Below are 19,455 nucleotides of genomic sequence, written 5' to 3'. Positions count from 1 at the left end.
CCTGGTACTTTTTTTTTGTTTCAGTCCCCATTTGATGTATGTTTAAACAGTAGAAAGAGTAGGAACTAGGTACTGGGACCACACTTTAAGGACTTTTGCTCCTGCTAAGGGACTTTCCAGTGAGACCAGGAATCTTTTTGTTTAAAACGAGTACCTCTACAACATTATCTTTATTGTGAAAGTGTCATAAATGTTCTGACATAGACAACTTGTTTTGATGCAATAGAGAAATACATGAAGATGCAGGTTTACGGAGCTCAAAAGAAGTGGGAATGATGTCAGGAGGTCCCCAGATATGAGGTCAAATGTTTTAATATAATTAATTTTCATTGATTGTGCAAAGACTTTCAGTATTTTGTAAACTTTGCATGATTAAAAAAAATCCGGTTTCATTTCTATAGAGTATAAGTGCACTCTGTTGCCCTTTGCAGGTTATTGTAGTAATAAAAATATTAATTGGAAATACATCCATCCATCCATCCATCCATTTTCTACCGCTTGGTCCCTTTCGGGGTCGCGGGTGACTGGAGCCTATCCCAGTGACTTCGGGCAATTACTGGAAAAAATTATCAATCATTTAGAATCAATGTTTATTGTCTGTAGAACAAAGTGATTGCTTTTGTTTTAGCGATGGGGTCAAAAAGGAAACTCATATAGAGCAGGAGGTCCGGTGCCTTGTTTATTGGTAGTTTACTGTACATACCCTTGTGTAAGAGATATTTGGAGTATATGGACATACAGTATCTTTCACTCATCTAACACACAAAACACTTATATATTTAAAAAAAAGGACTTGTTTCATGTGCCGATTTCAACAACAGAAATATATGCAAAGATTGTATTTGGTCTTAAGTCTTGATTGGACCAAAACCATGCTGGTATCAAACCATTCTGCCTTTTGACATCATGAAACAACATGCATGACTTAAGTGTCAATACTGAGAATGTGCTTGTCTTTGGGTGACATTTCTCAAAATGTAAAATAATGATGTGTTAATGAAGTGACGTGCCCACTGGTGTACCACGCAGACCTTTGAACATAGCGGACAGTGACATTTTCAGTGCTACATTTTTAAAGTAACTACATCCTGAGAAACATTTGGACAACAAGTGATTTATTATCTTTAGCCTCTGGTAAGATCTTCTTTTGTGGTGACTAAGAATCTACTGTCTAAGTAGTAATATTAATTTGTTTAATTTAGCATACTATCGATTTTATTTACAACTTATTTTAATTTATCTTAATAATAGAGTAAGGAGACAGTCTTCACTTCAAGGACCACAACTTTTGTTAAAACAGGGCATAAGTGGAAAAAAGTAAAATAAAAAAACAAAACAAAAACCTGGTAATGAAAAACAAATAAAAACACATATCTGTTTAAAGGCGTAGACTGAAACTTTTCTGTTAAATGGTCCACGACCTGCTTTAATCATGGAGGTCACTGCTCTGCCAAGACTGATCCACATAATTCTTATATCCTGATTTTTGTTTTTTTCCAATAACATTTTTATTGCTACAAAAATACCATGCATTCTTAAAAGTCACCTGCTTGTCTCCAAGGAGATAGACAAGTTTAATGCAGTGGAATACTGTGGAACATTCCAGGCAAAGCAAAACCATCTCCAAGAGACAACCATGGGGCAGACCTTCCACCAGAAAAGTTACAGGGTACTTCAAGAGTGGGACATAACCACATAAGTAAGTAATAAGAGAAAAATAATTATTTGAGGAATTAATATAACCATTCACACAACATATGAATAAACATGCTATGGAAATGAAAGGCTTAAAAGAACCCTGCGGTAGAGAATGGTCGAGCGTGTCGTAATGTTTGATTGGCTTTTTGCTTCAGACACTCCACAGTCATCAGCTCCATCACTAATCACTGCATTTACTTCCATCCAGTTTACGCCTTCCACGGCCTGCGCTCACATTCAGGACTGATTGTCATTCAGTTGGGGTGACGCAGATGTGCACAGATAAGGTAAGAGAATAATAATAAAATCTGCAAAAAAAAAGAAAAAAAGTCTCTCCACTGGTATAAAAAAGAAACAATTGAATCTCTGTCCTTCTGCTGCAGAGGTCTTTACGATGACACTTCTTTCTAAGCTCTTTTTTTTAAGTCTTCACCAAAACCATTGTTACAAAGCACGAGGTGTACTTTTCAAAGTGATATAGGTGCTAGGACAAAAGAGAAACATTCTTCTAGTAATTTTCCAAATCTGTTACTTTGACTAAATTTAAAATAAATCCAGTTGTAGTTTGCAGAAGTCATTATTTACGAGTTTGAAGATCAAATAAGGCTGTAACAAATCAATACACTGTCCACAACCGGTTCTTAGTTGTCCTTTTACAGACTGGTGCTGTTCTCGTGTCTTGTCATTGTGCAAGTTCACAAAGCCCTTTTTAAGTTCACTCCAAAACAATAAGGGTAATGTAGCGGGTATTGGAGAAAAACAATAATGCCTCGTTAGAATGCTGTAAACAAACAGTTAGAGTTTTAAGGTAGAGCCGTTTTCAGAACAGAACCGCCTTCATGGACCGGGCAGCAGTGCAGGTCAGACTAGTCCGGTCTGAAGATGGGGATTTTCGGCAAGAACTCTATGAGTATTACCTGAAAGAACAGATACAATATAAGCTATCATAATTTTTGTTACACAATTATCACAGCTATAGTGAGCTAATCTTAAAATACCAATAGAACAGGTAAATTACATGTCATGATGCTTGAAAACTGAAGAAAAAATTTCATTGTGAAGAGCACATTTGCAAAAATTCTACCTACATTTGGCACCCTATAGTCCTTCCAATAAAGGTGGATTTTAATACAATTAGAAATAACTAGCAAGAACTAAATATAGCAAGAATTCTCCAAGCCTGACTTATCATGAAAACAAATTAAAAACTTAAAACTTAAAAACATGAATCTAATGTTTTAAGACTAAATGTATTCGTGGGTTGAGGTAGTTATTGAGTGACTATTGAAGTGATATGACAAACACACACATTCTCTACTTACATATTCCATCATATTGTTAGTTTCGCACTTCCTTTTGCTTAGTCTCCAATGCAAACACAACTGCAAACAAAGGTCAACACCGATTAGAAATGTATCACAAATATTCAATCAATGAAAGCATAATTAGTTTACCTTATGATAAAGTCTGTTGTTTTCCCACTCCAGGAGCTTTTCTAAAGATCTTCTGGTCTAAAGGACCAAAAGAACGCAGTTATTAAATTAATATAAACATAAACTGTTTCTGTGTAGGCTTTGAAATGGAAGAAAGACACAATAGGCCTAACCGTAAAACACTAACCCTTTTGCTGAGGCAGATGACTGGCCACAAACTGAAGCCTAATGTGCAACAGCAGCATAAGCAGCCACACAGGAGCCAGCGCACATTTACAGGCAACGTTTTCTTCAGGCAGCTGTTCACACGGTTGATACTGGCTTTGAATTCTTCAGGGGCCACCTAAAGGTACAGAACACAAATATAAGTATCTGACTATTCTAATACTTTCCAATTTCACTATTGTAAGTACAATTTAAAGCTTACCTTTCCCGTGAGTGCTGAGGGGAATTCTGCCTCAAATTTATTACTAAGCCCAAACCTAAAACCATCAAAATAACATTAAGGCATTTGATAACCAATGCAACAATTAATCTTGTGAACAGATCATGTGTGAACAGACAAACACTGAAAGATTCATAACAGTATTGTTAAAGTTGTTTTTGATATATGGAATATAAAGACTAAAAAACACAAGACCGAGAGACATTATTAAAGAAAAAATAAAACATTTACGATTTCATGACTTAAAAACGCTTTTGTAAGCATATTTCACCTTTATTTCCAGTGGGTAAAAAAATAATAATTGTGCATTTGAAATAATTGTTTGACTAGTCGACAAATCAAAACAAATCTCGTTAGTTGCAGCCCTTCAAAACATAAAAAAACATTAAAACTAGAGATACATCATATTTGCTCTGTGTTGTAGTTCAACGTTACAACAGTAGCACATTTTAGAGGAAGAACCATGGCGGATAACGCACTATCACGATTCATCTCCAAAATCAAAGCTACATCCTGCCCATTTGAAGAGTTTATTAGCTCTCGATGCTAACTTTAGCGGACTATGCTAGGCTACATTCGGCTAACTTTGCTAGCAGAGCACGTTAGGAGAAACAACTGAGACCGGGCCAGGCTTTTACGTGTCTGACAACAGTAAAGACGTGTTTGGGGGCTCGTTTGGGTGGACGCTTACACAGTGACATGCCCGGATCCGCGCACCACCACCGGGTCCGGAGAGTATTTGAGAAGCTGCTCTTCCGCGGCCCTGTCTTCGTCTTCTTCTTCCTCCTCCTCTTCGTAGATCTCATCAAAGTCCTCCATCATCTCACGGTCCGGGGAAACCACCGGAGGAGCTCGAGCCCGGCGAGCAGCAAACCTCCGCCGCGGACAAGCACAAAGAAACCAGCGGGAACAACAAAACACCGACTACACCGAGAGGCGACCAGCAGCTCACATCGTTCAGCGTCATCGAGCAGAAACAAAACATCAACATCCGCCAGAGCTCACGACAGCGGAAGTGGGCCGACGACAGAGGGCCTAGAAACTTCAAAATAAAACTTGTATTATTTCATTCAATACTTCCTTCAATCCACAGTAAGCTACTTTAGATGTCACTACTCTCCCCCTTTTGTTGATTTGATTTTTAGTATTGTACCAGTCTTTTTTCACAGACTTTGGTGAGATAGTGACTGAATAATAAAGAATAAATGTCACTATCTCTATGTATATATTTAATCTTTCAGCAGTCTTTTTTTTACCAGTCTAGTCCCTTTTACTAGCTTAATACAGTGAGCAAAGTTTAGTGTTATGCCAATTTTTAGAATACGGGGCCACCAAAATGGAAAATACTCTGTACTATTGTGTCCATGCCAATGTGTCTGAACTAGTTTAAACTGTGTGAATTGACGTTGTATATTTCAGAACAGTAAGAGACTTGGAGAAGAGACGATTATTGCAATTGCTGTAAAGACCCACATCTGACAGTTTTTTCTTTTCTTTTGTTTGTTTTAACTTGAAATAATCCTACCGGATATTGTTCCTCTCCATAAATTCTTCCTGGAACCTGCGCTGCTTGAGACAGAAGTTGGATAGATTCCTGCGCTTTTGAAGAATAAAGCCTAAAGAATAAAGTCTAAGACGTACAACTACAGTGAGTGGCGGTAATGTAACACTTGGATACCGACCGCCATAAAACACCAAAGAAGAGGAAGTTGGATAATTTGTATTGGATTATTTTTATTTATTATTATTATGTATACAATGATTGTACAAATGTGGAATGACGTCTGCCCTAAACTCACGAGTGGGATTCTGACAGTGGTTTTGGCATCTTCTCTATTGTTTGGTGTGCAAGAATGTTGCAACATTGGCTTAACCCAAGGAATATTTAGTGTTGGTGCCAGTGTTTTTGAAAATGGACATGTTCACAGACTTTTTCTTTACCCCTTTCATCACAAAACGGGGGCCCAGCTCCTTCTCAGCATCATAGCATTTGTGTTTCTCAGTGGAAGCTTGGAGAGGGGCTTTGGCACTGTTCGCTTTCTCATCATGTTCTTTCTGTTGTCCACCACCTTGGGATTGGCCTATGCGATCCTGGATCTTCTGCAAGGTTTCACCCACCACACTGAAGGACTGCTGCCTACAGCTCTTTCTTGCATGGCTTTGACCACAATGCACACGAAGATGACCAAAGGATTTTTGTGTGGGGTCACCTTCCCCACCATAGCTCTCCCTTGGGTGTTTTTAATCATCAGTACCATCCTCATTCCAAATGCAGTTCTTCCTTGTAATATTATAGCCATCTTAACAGGTTGGATGTACGGCAAGGGATGGTTTTCATTGGTGCAAATGTCTGAATCTAGAGCATCTGTGTTGGAAAAAAATGTGCCTTTTAGATTTTTGAGAGCCGCCTGTCATACCACGTTTGTCCCCGCTTCCACAGAGGAAAGGAGAAAAATACTTCTTGCACAAGTATGTTCTGCACCACCTGCAGGAAGTTATCCAGTGCAAGCGTACGCACCAGCCTCCAGCCTCCAGCACTCGGTACCTATGCCTTATGATGGTTGGCTCAACTACAACAACACTTTGGCCAGTGCCCCAGAGTCTCGCCATCCTCTTGGACAATCCCATGGACATTCTCACGCACCACCCCCTGGACACCATATCGATAATCACAGCCACAGTTGCAACCACAGTCATAACTTGAGTAATATGTCAACTGCCCCAGAAATGGATAAATACCTAAACATTTTACCTTAATATTGCAACTGAATTGAGTTGGGACTGGGTGTTGATTTATTTTATATTTGTCTCATCATTCCAATATTTATAATTTCAAGTTTTGTAATTTTCCTAAAATTCATGAATTGCTATTGTCATAAGTTGTCCCTTTAACCAAAGAAGAGTTGTGTTTATTTTATTTGAGCATGTTAAAATTATTTTTTTTTAATATATGATAATTCAGTTCAAATGCATTGTTAAAACTTTCTTGTACTTTTTCTTTATTCCCATCATCTGATAAAAAAGGAACTGTCAAGCTCGTGAATATTTAAAATGTTTTCCAGTCAAACTATCTGTTTTTTATTTTAGGTGTGGAACATAAGTTACTTTCAATATGCCTTTATATGCATTCTCCCGTAAAACATTTTATCCCATTTTTTCTATATAAACCTTTAATAGCTTTGAAAGGGGAATTGTTCCAGACAGCAGCTATACTTCTATTTACCAAATATCTAGGAGGGATTTTACTGAAATCTGATTTTACTAAGTGCATTGCTTGTTCCCACTTATAATTAGAGTGTATTCGAGAGTAGAGGCTACAACTACAGTCTCAGCTTCACAACAAAGTGCCCAGCCATTTGCTTATTCTACAAAGGGTTCAGTAACAGCAACAGTTTGAATTTGGGTTCATTTGTTTTTTTAAGAAAAAAACAGACCTCTTAATCAAAAGGTTAATAAAAGCCAAAAAACATAAAAAATAGGCTTAACACAATCATGTGTTTAACAGTTAAAGCAGTTTATGTCACGACAAAAAAAAAAAATTGGTTCATTGATGTGTTGATAAGACACCAGACTCATTCATCCCATGTATCTCCATAAACATTCTTCTTGACTGAAACACATAAAACAGAAAGGGAAATTACAACAGTCGAACAGCTGGTTCAGGGTTGAATTGGTAGCTTACCATCTTTTAGAGGCCTTTCTGACTCCCTTTGTGGTGTTGGTTTCATGAGCGTCTCTGCCTTCTGAGTGAGTGTGACCTCATAGTTCTCTCGGTTCTTAAGTCTTAAATTCTCGTACAAAATGGACTTCTGTCTGGGTTCTTCTTCATCCAAGTATAACTGACCTAAAAAAACATTCAAATTAGTCTTTCATAACCCTTCAAGTCAATTTAAACAACATTTGACAACATCTTGGTGGTTTCTTTACAGACAAAACTAAACATACACTGCTAGGCAGAAAAGCACGACTTGTAGTGAATATTTAAGCTTCGATTATGGTTCACAATCATCACGACTGAATGAATAAGTGAATATTCATGCAGTTGATTATACCTGAAGCAGCCACGTCTTCTTCTAGCGTCTCTTGCACGGGCGATTCTGGGCTGTATGCATAGTCTCTGCTCTGAGTAGCCATCTGGCTTTGGTAGTCTGATGACGCGGAAGTGTCTGCATCACCCATCTCTGACTGAGGGCCCGTCGCACTGTCGATAAAAGGCCCAGTCAGCGTTTACATTCTATTACAACAAGCGCTTGTGTGTTTGGATAAGACTTTTCTGTTCTTACTATTGTAGTGATCGCTGCCGTAGTGCTTCACCCAAGGGAGAATTTTCCAACCTCTTAAATTTTTCCTGGCAGGTTTTCATGTATGACATCTTCCCAGCCAAATAACCACAGAAACCAGCAACTAGACAAACAAATATTATTTGCTTTTCTGGGGGGGATTAGCTTTAAATAGTTTTACAGCATTGTTATGCCACCGTCCTACGATTTATTAAATGAGAAAGCAGTATATACTAAATCACAAAAGGGAAAAACATAACAATATTTGTTGAATTGTGAATATTGGTATATCCTTGGCCAAAACAAGTGCAAATCATTAGTGTAACAACTTCATAACACCATAACTCACAGGCAACTTTTGGAAGAGAACCAAATCTTGGCGAGGCAGAAAGAGACCCTGAAAATATGTTAAATCAGATTAGGTAAATGTATACAATAGTTTACAGTTATTAATTCATGACAATTACCTCTTGCAACAAGGGCTTGGGTGATGGCCATGGTGACCACAGAGAAGGGCGCAGCTGTGAAGAAAGCAGATCTGAGTAAAGACATAAATGTCCCGTTCATAACAGCTCAGTGCATTAAACTTACACCTGTACCAGAAGCTCTCCTGGTTACACTCTCTGAACACTCTCCTCTCTTCCTCTGTGGGGATGTAGTCCGTCCCGACAGCATTCTGAAAACACACACACAACTCACAAAACTCTGCTCCAGAGCTGATCTAGAAGAGTACACAGAAGTGCTCTGCCAATCACGTTAAATAATCAGATTAAATCTGCAAAGACAGTCCATGCTGCATGACACTCATGGGGTCAACTACAGCGGTGCTAAAGCTAACACACTTTAGCCTCCCGCAGAGCTCTGCTTACCGGGGCTGCTCCTCTGCGCTGCCGCTCATCTGTAAAGCCTGGGGCCCCCGACGCCATGTCTGGGGTTAGATTTACCTCAGCTTTTACAGTATTTGAAATGACACACAATGTGGCCAGCAGACGGCTCTGCTGTACAATGTCATAGCACCAGAAACAGGCGACACAACCCGGAAATGAATGCTGCGTTTGGTTGCGAAATATGGCGAAAAAAAAGACAGACTTTAAAACGAGTTGAAAGTAACAGCTGAACAAATGAGACCTTAGGTTGTGTTTGCTGTTGACTTTGAAGGACGGAAAGTGTACATTAATAACGTGCATGTAACTGGTTTATTTTGAAAGTGTTCTCATATAAATTGTTAAACAGCGCCCTCGTGTGGTGGGCAGATTATCAATACTTTTTAGTTTCAGTAAGAAAAAAATAAAATGCCGAGGGGATGGTATAATTTACATTTTTGTTGGGGTTTGACAATTCCTCTTTTAAAGCTGAAGCTAATCTGACTAAAAGTGAGATTTAGAGAGAGAAAAAAAATCCCTATAATTTAATTTAGGATATTTATTTATTTGTTGGTTTGGATTTATCATAAAATGTTTGATTTTACAAGAAATAAGAGTGTTACAGCGTTCCTTTTGTGTTCAGCATGACTTTCAGCTTCCTTTTATCAAGTGGTGGGAAAAAAAGGAATTTTTACTAGTTTTTACTACTATTACTAGTGAACTGAATATTGCACAATGCCTTTACAGTATTTCGTCTCCCTTTGCTGGAAGACAAGCAACGTTTTTTTTTTTTTTTTTTTTTTTTCAGTTAATTATCAAAAATATACCATCAATCCATGAACATTATAAACACAGCAGACAAGCCTAATACAGTTGGGATGCTCAGAATTGTTAGTGGCCCAGACTGTGGGTTCACTTCACCACACATCCATTGATCAAGTGGATCAAATTCTCTTTTTTTCCATTGTGGAAATATGTCACATGAAAATTCCTGACCAAAAATCAATAGGCCTGTGTAGAATCTATTTTTAGACCATTCATTTTGTAAAAAGGTCACTTTCCTTGCCTAATCCTGAAACTAGTGTAAAATATGTATTTGATTGTAAATGTATTAATACAAATAAATAAAAGCTGTGCCAGAGGAAATCAGCATAAGTGTATGTGGTTCATTATTGAGAGACACCGACCAATGGGAGGCTACAATCAATAAATTGCTTCGAAATCACAGATCTCATCGTGCCAGTAGTACAAGCTCAGTGAATGAATCTGTCAGTGGAGGTGTTCTAGGACATCACTGAAGAACTGAACTTAAGAAACCACTTAATCTTTTCTTATTGGACACATTTGAGATAACTTTTATAATACTTGCCTTCTTCAGTATGAAGTGGATTGCAACACATCTTTCACAGCATTTACAGCAGTGTGAGACAGGGGAAGGTGTGTCTTATCTCTGATATATACATTTTCATGGTGATGTGACAGTGACACATCAGTGGACCTCATACTCTTTAACAGTGTTATTTCTGAGCACAGCAGAACCTACTTATGGAACATGGACTCGTTGGGCCCACCACAGGTGAGGAGCATCACATTTATTTGAATTTCAGCATGTATTTTTTTGTTTTGTGTCTTCTTAACGCAATCCCTTTAAACCAATCTCATTACGACAACTTCAGTCAAATATCTGAACACCAGGGTATTTCACACTTAGGGTCTTTGGCTTATTTTTTTCATCTTTACAACGTATAACAATTATCTGCAAGGTGCAAAAATCTATGTATACGATAACATGGAGATAAAGATCTTATAACCAGCATTAGTCACTTTAAATAAACTCATAAAAAATTGTAACCGTAAATCAACTTTGAGCGTTGTCTTATCAACGCTCAAAGTTGATTTGAAAAAAATATTGCTTAATCTGTTTTTCACTGTCGCCCTCAGAGGCAACTGTTGTTGTGATTTTGGGCGTTACAAAAGTAAATTGAATTGAATTGAATCAAGTGGTGAGATTCACCTCTAGCATGTAATTTTAAATGGAATTGTACTGGGGCCTCTTTTATAACCACATGACTGTTCTGATCAATAGTGCAGCATGTTAAAGGCAACACGAACGTGCCGGTGTTGTCATTACCACAGAATACACATTTCTACATATTCTGAGGATCAAGATATTTTCTATAACTGAAAATTAATTATAACAAATACACTTTATCACTCTTAACACTTTATCACACTTTTCCAGACAATGGAAACTGTGAACAACAGAAAACTGGGAGAAGAAAGTCAAGGTATTTTGTATGAAGTAACAGTATTAAAGGCCTATATTACATGCAAACAAATTAAATGTATATATTTTTATTTGCCGTTAGCCAGCCCAGCAGAATCAACTGTAGACCTTATCGATGAGCAGAAGATGGAAACGGACCCTTGGGATTTGCCGGAACTGACTGACTCTGGAGTCCCCTGGTCAGGTATTTACATAGTGTTTTTAAGTTTGTTGTAGATGTAATAAGAAATCGACTTGCCATTTTCTGAGAGAGAAACCAGAGTAACTAATTGGTTCTGCCGATATCTTTGGGCTGATATGTAGGGCAGATTTTAAATTCCCCCCCAAATTATATAATTTGAAATCTCAGCAAACTCATCCACGTCCCTTTTTCACTGGAAAACCCTTAATGAAGCCGTAGAGTCAAAGTTTGTGCTCTCTGCACTGTGTTCAAAAAAAGCGACAAGTCTTTCATTTATCTGTGGTACGCTGGAGCAACATATTGGCCCATGCTGGTTATTCAAGGCTAATAACCGGCCTAATGTATTGTCCAACCACTATATCGGTCTCTCTCTGGACGTAATATACTTATACAATTTAATATTGAGCAGACAAAGTTACTCTCAGCCAGACAGAAGCTGCCAACACCACTGTTTTTTGTACCAGAGCGATAAAGTTATGATATTTATGGTTACTGCTGCTGATTCTTCAAATCGGCTGAACGTCTTAGACATTATCACTACTTCTGAAGGACAGTAAATCAATTATCCCTGATTAGTGATAACAGAATGCAAAAAGGTCTAGGCGTGAAGCATAATGCTGACTCAGTTGACTATTTTATTTTTTACTGATAGGAAAGTCCTAATGCGATGAAGGATCTTAGAGAGAGAAGAAATTGTAGCTGTATATTTTTGCGTTGATAAAAACTAGTGCAAACTCCTCACAGACATAAAGCACAGGTCCTCCTTGCTGTGCCACTGAGCCGACCACAGCTATCTCACACATTTGTTTCTAGTTTCTGTGGTTCAGTTCAGTTTACTGAGTTCTCTGTCTATAATCTCCCAGCTCTGGACACCAAAGGTAAAGTGCTGAGGGTGGTTATGTCTGTCGGGAGAATCTGCCTGTTGGTGGGATTTCTCTACATGTTCATCTGCTCTCTGGACATCCTCAGCTCCGCCTTCCAGCTGGTTGGAGGTCAGTAAGATTCAACTTGATCGTTAGTCGAACTTCAACATCATCTCACTAAAATGTGGCTCTTTGTCATGTGCAGGAAAAGCAGCAGGAGACATTTTACAAGACAACAGTATTTTGTCGAACCCATTGGCCGGACTGGTGATCGGTGTTTTAGTGACCCTTCTTGTGCAAAGTTCATCCACCTCATCCTCTATAGTTGTCAGCATGGTTTCATCGGGACGTGAGTCAGAGTACACTGGCAGTACATGATGGTGAAAGTTTAGGTTCCTTCGCCACAACTGCAGGAAACATGTGTGTATGTTTGTGCGTTTGCAGTGCTCACAGTCCAACTGGCTGTTCCTATTATTATGGGGACCAACATTGGCACTTCTGTCACCAACACACTTGTGGCCATGACGCAGGCCGGGGACCGCAATACATTTCGTAGGTAATTATATGCACATACAAATCATGCTATCTTTATTTTGTGAATATATGGCTGTAACAATGTAAACTCTATCAAATCCTCAGAGCTTTTGCTGGGGCCACAGTCCACGACTTCTTTAACTGGCTCTCAGTTTTGGTGCTGCTGCCGGTGGAGGTGGCCACTGGTTATCTGTATAAAGTCACAAAACTCATCATAGACTCCTTCAATATTGAGAGCGGAGAGGCTGCACCGGCCCTGCTAAATGTGATCACGGATCCACTCACAGAATCTATTATTCAGGTACCACATTTTGAACAGTTTGGTGTAATCTCTATATTAAGCGTGTTTTTGACTTGTTGTGTTGTTATGTTGAAATCCTTAGCTAGATGAGACAGTGCTCAGTCAAATAGCCATCGGAAACCCAGAGGCTAGAAACATGAGTCTCATCAAGGAATGGTGCAAAACATTTACCAACACAGTAAGATTATTTACTGGTCAAAACCACTCACATATTACATGTTTTGAGTCGGTGTTGATGTGTTTTTGTCGTTTGTCTGTTGTAGACTTTGATGAATGTGACTGTTCCCGGTCCAGAAAACTGCACTTCTCCGACTCTCTGTTGGTTTGATGGAAATCAGACGATAACGTTGTCGAACGTATCTGTCACTTACAACCTAGAAAAATGTGAGCAAGCGTCAGGCAAAACATTATGACAGCTAACTTATTCTAAATCATACAATAACACCTTTATATGTTGTTATACATGCAATAACGTGCTTCTGCCTCTATTTTTCCTGCTTTTAACATATCAACATTGAAATTGATGTTCACTTGCATCTTAATACATCCTACACCTACAAACTAAGAGGGGCCTTGGAGGAAAACTTGTCAAAACAACATCAAACCATGCACAGAATTGCTAACCTGCCGTCTTGTATATCCAGGTAAGCACCTTTTCGTGGACGCACCTCTGTCCGACCTGGCTGTGGGTCTGATCCTGCTCGCTCTGTCTCTCCTGGTGCTCTGCTCATGCCTTGTCCTCATTGTCAAACTGCTCAACTCCATGCTCAAAGGACAGGTTGCAGGCATCATAAAGAAGATCCTAAACACTGGTGAGAGACGCCTTTCTGTTGCTTCATACAAGTTCCAGCTCTATCTAATGTTCCTGACTGTGTGTGGTCAGATTTCCCATTTCCCTTTGGCTGGATCGTGGGATACATTGCCATTTTGGTCGGCGCTGGAATGACGTTTGTGGTGCAAAGTAGTTCAGTGTTTACATCAGCCATTACTCCACTTGTTGGTGAGGTCAATTAACTATTCATCATTCATTATTACATAGGTTAAAACACATTAATAAGCACACGTTTGTCTTTGTTTTGAGCAATAACATGAGAACGTGAAACTAGATCCTGTGTCTGAACAGGTATCGGTGTGATCAGCATAGAAAGAGCCTATCCACTGTCACTTGGGTCAAATATAGGCACAACCACGACAGCTATCTTGGCTGCCATGGCGAGTCCAGGAGACACACTGGGCAATGCATTACAGGTCAGTCAGTCGATTGCATGCCTTAAGCAGTTGCAAATGAAACAAGTAAAATGTTCCTTTCCAATGTTCTAGATTGCGCTTGTGCATTTCTTGTTCAACATCACTGGTATTGCCCTGTGGTACCCAATCCCCTTTACCAGAATCCCCATCCGTCTTGCCAAAGGCCTGGGCAGCATCACAGCCAAGTACCGCTGGTTCGCCGCAGTCTACATCATCTGCTGCTTCTTCTTTCTGCCTTTGTTCGTCTTTGGGCTTTCCCTGGCAGGTTGGCAGGCCCTGGTAGGCGTGGGTGCACCACTGCTAGGTCTCCTGATCATCATTGTTATAATCAATGTTCTGCAAAAGCACAAGCCTGGATGTCTGCCGGCAGCACTAAGGAGCTGGGACTTCCTGCCGCTGTGGACCCACTCCCTCGCGCCTTGGGACAAAGTGGTAGATGTGTTTGTCACCAAATGCTGCTGCTGCTGTAAATGCTGTCAGCTGCCCACGCATGAGGAGACAGAGCAGACGAAGAGTCACAAAGAGGCTTACGACAACCCCGTTATGGTGACAGAAAGGGAGGTGGAAAAGGAGCTCAACAGTAAAATAGATAAAATAGAGCTTGAGATTCTCAAAATGACAAGGTTTTGACATTTCTGCCAGAAATCTCATACTCAAAGGTGTTGGAATGAACACTGTGTACTTTTAGAGCAGCAAGTAATACATTGTTTTAATCACCTTACCAATCTCAGAAACAGAAGATCAGACCTGTCATCGTGGGGCAACACAAATAATAAGTGTTTTTTTCCTGGTTGAAAGTGACATTGGGTTTTAGGGTCGTGTGACTGTCTGACTTGATGTTTTGTCACATGATTTGTTTATATGTGTATACGGCACATGGACATTTTTCACATCATCTTAGGGTGTAATAATTATTCTTTAATTAAGAAAATGAATTGTATTCAGAGAATATATAAGTATGTTATGTGTTTTATTTAATGTATACTCAAATTTGTAATTTGCAGAATAACACAAATTGTTTGCAAGATGTCCCAGTTTCAATAAACACTTGTTTTGTATCCAGTGTTATGGGAAATGACTGAATGAGGCCTAAGTTTCACTTAGTGTCAAGTTCAAACTTTGTTGTCCCTCCCCCTCCAACCTGTCCTGTATTAGGTGAAGACCTATGTATAGAAACAGTAATCAGCACGGCCCCTTTTATGTTTCAAATTAATACATATATAAAAATGAACAGAAAGAGAACAAGACCAGACCGAAAAGAGATAAACCAAAATAGGTTGAAATAAAAAAAGACGAAGACAGAAATTGTGGCACACAGAACCCAAAGACAATGGCCCATTCAGTCCACTGTCTGACTTAATTTTCAGACGAAGTCCAAATGCAATCCTTTCCATTTGGTGTCCATGGCAGGAGTCCCGAGACCCAAATACATAGTTCTAAAATACAGTGGGATGGTGATATCATAAATTGTCTGTAAAACTTTATTGATCTCAATCCTAACTTGTCCCAAAGCACATGATAGTGGTTTGCCTTGTGGCTGCCACAGTTTCTCCAACAGTTAGCATTTCCTTGTGAATAAAGGGCACTTTCCAACAAAATTCTCTCCAAACATGTGATTTTGTGTTTCTCACATGTACACATACTTTCCCATTCTTCATCAGCCAGAACAAATTGGCCCTTTCTTTTCTATTTACCCTAAATGTAATCAGTAGCCTAAATTGTTAATACATTTGTATAATTTATTTGTATATGTATATATATATATATATTTTTTTTAAATTAATTTATTATTCCCCTCGAAAGTTCTGATTTATAAGCTCTATGATGGCCCTTACTCCTTGTTAATAATAACTCTTTATTTGCAAATACCTATAACAGTCCTGTTGCAGCAAAAATACTTTTAATCAAACAAAACAAACAAAATATGTTATGTTTTCCTTGGATTTGATTAAAGTTTTTTGACTCTTTAGGATTCATCATTTCAGATGTGAAAACTAAAGCAAAAACAAGTTCCTAGCATTTATTAGCCAGTTATCTATGTTATCTAAAGGAAGCAATAATACTCAGAAATACTAGAAACATTGGGGTCACAGTTCACTGCCAAGTAATAAAACCACTGCAGTTTTGTGTTAATCGGGGATCTATGAGACAGTTCTGCCCAGTAGAATGTGCCATGAGGTGACCATTGTCACATGGCATTCAGCCTGTGTATGGATTCTCTCTGTGTCAATAGTAGCCGCTCACGACCATGACAGCACAGGGCATCCAGCGAGCTGTGGGTCAGCAGACAGAGGGTGAGGAGCTGATGAACAGATTGTCCTGTTAATGATGAAGCCACATCAGATACAAAGCACCAGCAAGGCACTGACACACTGCACGTGACCAGAAGGGGCGGAGCTCTGCTGCAAGACTTAATAATTACTAACAAAATCACTTAGTAGAAGTGACCCAAATATACTTTATGGTACCAACATGCAACAAATGTTTTAATGGTTAGACAAATACAAGTTTAATGTTTATATTTTAAAAAAACAGACAGTTGCCCTTCATGATCTTTCTCAGAGATAACACTGTAAAGTAGCAGTCAATTAATAACACATCTTAAGCATTTCAGATAAGGTTTATGAGCACTATGTCAGTGGTCTTGTTATGTCATTAGATTAAATTATGATTATCTTCCTTTTACCATATGGCTTATGTCCTTTTACACCTTATTCAACTGCTCATCCCAATCCATTATTATTGCTTCATAACCATGTCATGACAGATTAAAAAAAAAATGGTTATTTTATCTCTATTATGTGTTTGATGGCAAACCTTTGTTTATATCTAATATTATATAGACTAAATATATGCAAAATCTAAACATTATAGCTATACCAAATGCACACATGGGCGAATAAAGCGCCAGAGTTTGTACTCGAGTTGTTCAGCACTGCCATCTATTGACCTGGTATAGTAACATCTCCAGAACCCGTGTGAGGACCAGATGTTCACAGTGGAAAAGAATTATGAGAGCAGAGATTTATTAAAGTAATAATTTATTATTTTTCATACATAGAGACAATTAACCAAGAGACAATTAACCAACATGTGAAAATACATATAATACTATTTTCTTGATTAGTAAATCTGCTTAGTAAAACTAATTGAATCCTCTATTTGCAAATACAAAAGCACCATCAGTAATAAGCTCCATATAAAAATACATTTGTAGTACATTCTCTTACATTATAATTGCACTTGTAGCACCATTTTTTGTAAAGCTTAAAGCTTAGTAATGATCTAAACTTGATTGGGCTTTAAAGGTTTTATTCACAGGCTTGTGTCTTCATGTGCCTCCTACTTTTTAAGAACAAGGCCTTTGGATCAGAGGAAGGACTTCATTGAAATCTTCAAAGTGAAGTGTTCTGCATCCAGAGAGGCCATGGCACTAGTTTAAAGATGATGTGTTGATTGAGGACAGAGGATCTTCTCAGAAGGGGACTGGCCCATAATACGCCGTGTAAGCAGCCACTATACCAGCAGTGTCGGCCATGTCGTCACAGGCTTCATTCAACTCACACACCTCTCGTAAACTGCCTCACAGAAAACACAGTCAGGAGTCTGAATCTTTTACCGTTTACACAACCATTTACATAGACTTATTGTGTCAATACCTCTCCAGCTGGAGTGGACTGAGCTGTCCGACTGCTCTCCTTCTCCTGAGCAGTACAGCCGCCAGGTCCCTCTTCATTACCACATGAGGGGCTAAAGAGGTGAGAAGTCAGAGAAAAGGTTATTCAGAATAATCTAATCTCAAGAATCTTACTGATTTATCCAACCATATAGCATATCATATTAGGAATAAAAAAATGTAACATGATTTTGCAATCCATTTTGAAAACTGGGACTAAACACAGGACTGAATCAGGGCTCGACCAGGACCAAACCAGAAACAGTTCAACACTCCATAGAAATCGTTATAGGAGAACCAACAATTGATTTTACCTTCAGTGTTGGTCGACTCTGAGGGAGAGGCTGAAGAGTCAGAGGCAGGTGAAGAGTCTGAGGAGGACTCTGTAGATTCAGATGACTCTGAGGACTGGGACTCTGAGGACTGGGACTCTGAAGATTCAGAGGAAGAGGAGGCTGAAGATGCAGAGGAGTCATCTGCTGAGGAGTTGGATACAGACGAGTCAGAGCCTGAGTCTGATGCAGAAGAGGACGCAGAGGCAGACTCAGAGGATGATGCAGAGGAGGAGGCAGAGTCAGCTGGAGCAACATCAGCTGCCGTGTCTGCTGCCGTGTCTGCTGCCGTGTCTGCTGCCGTGTCTGCTGCCGTGTCTGCTGTCGGGTCCACTATAACCTCAGGCTCAATAACTGCAAAATACAAGACAGGAGACTTAAATGCAGTCAGAGAGATAAGAAATACTTATGTAGAAGCATGGACTCACCTCCCATGGACCAGCAGACTGAGAGGAGGGTACAGGCAAACAGCAGGCTCAGAGTCCTCATGATGCCTCTGGAGATGTTTCTCTGTGGAGTCAAGGCTCTTCTTTAGCTCAAGTGCGGCTTCTGTGTTAGTGCATGAAGTGAAGGTCAATATATACATGAGTCCATGTCCGAAGTGGGACCAGGCCCACTCATGGAGATCTGTCTCTGATTGGACAGAGAAAAGGATAACAACATTTCCACATCGACTTGCCGTGAAGCTGTCTATAAACACCCACACTAGCCTTGGCATTGAGTCCAGAGGCTCATTCACCCACAAAGCATGTGGCGGAAGACATTCCTCGAATTCAACTACCGACTGTATGTGGAGATTTTATGTGAACCAGAAAATGTTAAGACACTCAAGGACATTCAGGGCTCACCCTGTTTCAGAGTGAAGGCAGACACAGAAATATGCACTGATGCTTGAACATAGGGATGTAATAATACACCAGAGCTCACATCATACTCATGGGTCAGTGAGGGACAAATTACTCTCTTTTGTTTTTCTATTGTCTGGCATTTTCTGTCTTTTCTCTTTCACATACAATTTTGCCATTTTGAGAAGGCATGCTTTTTCTGCAGTTCAGTCCATGTCCATCTAACATTCTATCTTAAAACAAAGATGGCAAACTGGACCAAGACTTTTTTTTTCCATTATTGACCTCTTTAAACCCAGAGAGTGTGATTATTTTTCAATCAGAGAGACCTTTTGGTTTCTTTCTTTTCTTTTCTTTTGTACATGGAGGAGACCCAACAGAGTCTGCTGTTGTGTTGCCCCAGATGTGATCTCCCACCCCCACAAACCCCAAACTATAGTTTGCGTGTGCCACAAGCTTCTAATTGAGT

At 39.3% G+C, this 19,455-nt stretch overlaps 5 protein-coding genes across 5 annotated transcripts; 2 read left to right on the top strand and 3 right to left on the bottom strand.

Annotated features, from left to right (window-relative positions):
• Positions 1-654: 654 nt before the first annotated feature.
• Positions 655-4,572, bottom strand: chic2 (cysteine-rich hydrophobic domain 2). Its single transcript, XM_072463015.1, has 6 exons — positions 4,268-4,572; positions 3,559-3,613; positions 3,319-3,474; positions 3,153-3,209; positions 3,021-3,080; positions 655-2,615 (listed from the first exon to the last, which is right to left on the bottom strand). The coding sequence occupies exons 1-6, from the start codon at positions 4,396-4,398 to the stop codon at positions 2,565-2,567; spliced, it is 510 nt and encodes a 169-aa protein (XP_072319116.1). The 5' UTR covers positions 4,399-4,572; the 3' UTR covers positions 655-2,564.
• A 754-nt stretch (positions 4,573-5,326) lies between these two features.
• Positions 5,327-6,400, top strand: rhbdd2 (rhomboid domain containing 2). Its single transcript, XM_072463824.1, has one exon. The coding sequence runs from the start codon at positions 5,335-5,337 to the stop codon at positions 6,331-6,333; it is 999 nt and encodes a 332-aa protein (XP_072319925.1). The 5' UTR covers positions 5,327-5,334; the 3' UTR covers positions 6,334-6,400.
• A 671-nt stretch (positions 6,401-7,071) lies between these two features.
• LOC140377503 (OCIA domain-containing protein 1-like) lies at positions 7,072-8,903 on the bottom strand. The gene is made up of 8 exons (XM_072462934.1): positions 8,726-8,903; positions 8,448-8,532; positions 8,324-8,377; positions 8,206-8,253; positions 7,860-7,980; positions 7,629-7,777; positions 7,259-7,420; positions 7,072-7,186 (listed from the first exon to the last, which is right to left on the bottom strand). The coding sequence occupies exons 1-8, from the start codon at positions 8,780-8,782 to the stop codon at positions 7,149-7,151; spliced, it is 714 nt and encodes a 237-aa protein (XP_072319035.1). The 5' UTR covers positions 8,783-8,903; the 3' UTR covers positions 7,072-7,148.
• Positions 8,904-10,052: 1,149 nt separating this feature from the next.
• Positions 10,053-14,792, top strand: LOC140377502 (sodium-dependent phosphate transport protein 2B-like). The gene is made up of 13 exons (XM_072462933.1): positions 10,053-10,295; positions 10,962-11,007; positions 11,089-11,190; positions 12,051-12,179; positions 12,256-12,399; positions 12,495-12,606; positions 12,690-12,885; positions 12,968-13,063; positions 13,149-13,269; positions 13,530-13,697; positions 13,769-13,885; positions 14,009-14,133; positions 14,206-14,792. Exons 1-13 carry the CDS (start codon positions 10,272-10,274, stop codon positions 14,761-14,763), a joined length of 1,938 nt encoding a protein of 645 aa, XP_072319034.1. The 5' UTR covers positions 10,053-10,271; the 3' UTR covers positions 14,764-14,792.
• A 2,365-nt stretch (positions 14,793-17,157) lies between these two features.
• On the bottom strand, positions 17,158-18,769 carry bglapl (bone gamma-carboxyglutamate (gla) protein, like). The gene is made up of 4 exons (XM_072462935.1): positions 18,570-18,769; positions 18,124-18,495; positions 17,793-17,883; positions 17,158-17,711 (listed from the first exon to the last, which is right to left on the bottom strand). Exons 1-4 carry the CDS (start codon positions 18,628-18,630, stop codon positions 17,609-17,611), a joined length of 627 nt encoding a protein of 208 aa, XP_072319036.1. The 5' UTR covers positions 18,631-18,769; the 3' UTR covers positions 17,158-17,608.
• Between the last annotated feature and the right edge of the window lie 686 nt (positions 18,770-19,455).

The sequence above is a fragment of the Eucyclogobius newberryi genome, unplaced genomic scaffold (assembly GCF_026437365.1).
Source record: "Eucyclogobius newberryi isolate DKJ021-1_F unplaced genomic scaffold, fEucNew1.0.hap1 SCAF_4, whole genome shotgun sequence".
NCBI classification, from domain to species: Eukaryota; Metazoa; Chordata; class Actinopteri; order Gobiiformes; family Gobiidae; genus Eucyclogobius; species Eucyclogobius newberryi.
The sequence above is the reverse complement of the archived record's forward strand: the minus strand, read 5'-3'. Positions and strand labels throughout refer to the sequence as shown.

Coding starts and splice junctions, on each gene's coding strand:
- chic2 (XM_072463015.1), bottom strand. CDS start 4,398: ATGATGGAGGACTTTGATGAGATCTACGAAGAGGAGGAGGAAGAAGAA. Junction 3,210..3,318: donor TCATCTGCCTCAGCAAAAGG/GTTAGTGTTTTA, acceptor TTGGTCCTTTAG/ACCAGAAGATCTTTAGAAAA. Junction 2,616..3,020: donor CTAACAATATGATGGAATAT/GTAAGTAGAGAA, acceptor CTGTTCTTTCAG/GTAATACTCATAGAGTTCTT.
- rhbdd2 (XM_072463824.1), top strand. CDS start 5,335: ATGATTGTACAAATGTGGAATGACGTCTGCCCTAAACTCACGAGTGGG.
- LOC140377503 (XM_072462934.1), bottom strand. CDS start 8,782: ATGGCGTCGGGGGCCCCAGGCTTTACAGATGAGCGGCAGCGCAGAGGA. Junction 7,981..8,205: donor TTCTCTTCCAAAAGTTGCCT/GTGAGTTATGGT, acceptor TTGTTTGTCTAG/TTGCTGGTTTCTGTGGTTAT. Junction 7,421..7,628: donor AGAAGACGTGGCTGCTTCAG/GTATAATCAACT, acceptor ATGTTTTTTTAG/GTCAGTTATACTTGGATGAA.
- LOC140377502 (XM_072462933.1), top strand. CDS start 10,272: ATGGACTCGTTGGGCCCACCACAG. Junction 12,180..12,255: donor CGCCTTCCAGCTGGTTGGAG/GTCAGTAAGATT, acceptor TGTCATGTGCAG/GAAAAGCAGCAGGAGACATT. Junction 13,886..14,008: donor AGCCATTACTCCACTTGTTG/GTGAGGTCAATT, acceptor GTGTCTGAACAG/GTATCGGTGTGATCAGCATA.
- bglapl (XM_072462935.1), bottom strand. CDS start 18,630: ATGAGGACTCTGAGCCTGCTGTTTGCCTGTACCCTCCTCTCAGTCTGC. Junction 18,496..18,569: donor AGTCTGCTGGTCCATGGGAG/GTGAGTCCATGC, acceptor TGTATTTTGCAG/TTATTGAGCCTGAGGTTATA. Junction 17,712..17,792: donor AGTCCACTCCAGCTGGAGAG/GTATTGACACAA, acceptor TCTGTGAGGCAG/TTTACGAGAGGTGTGTGAGT.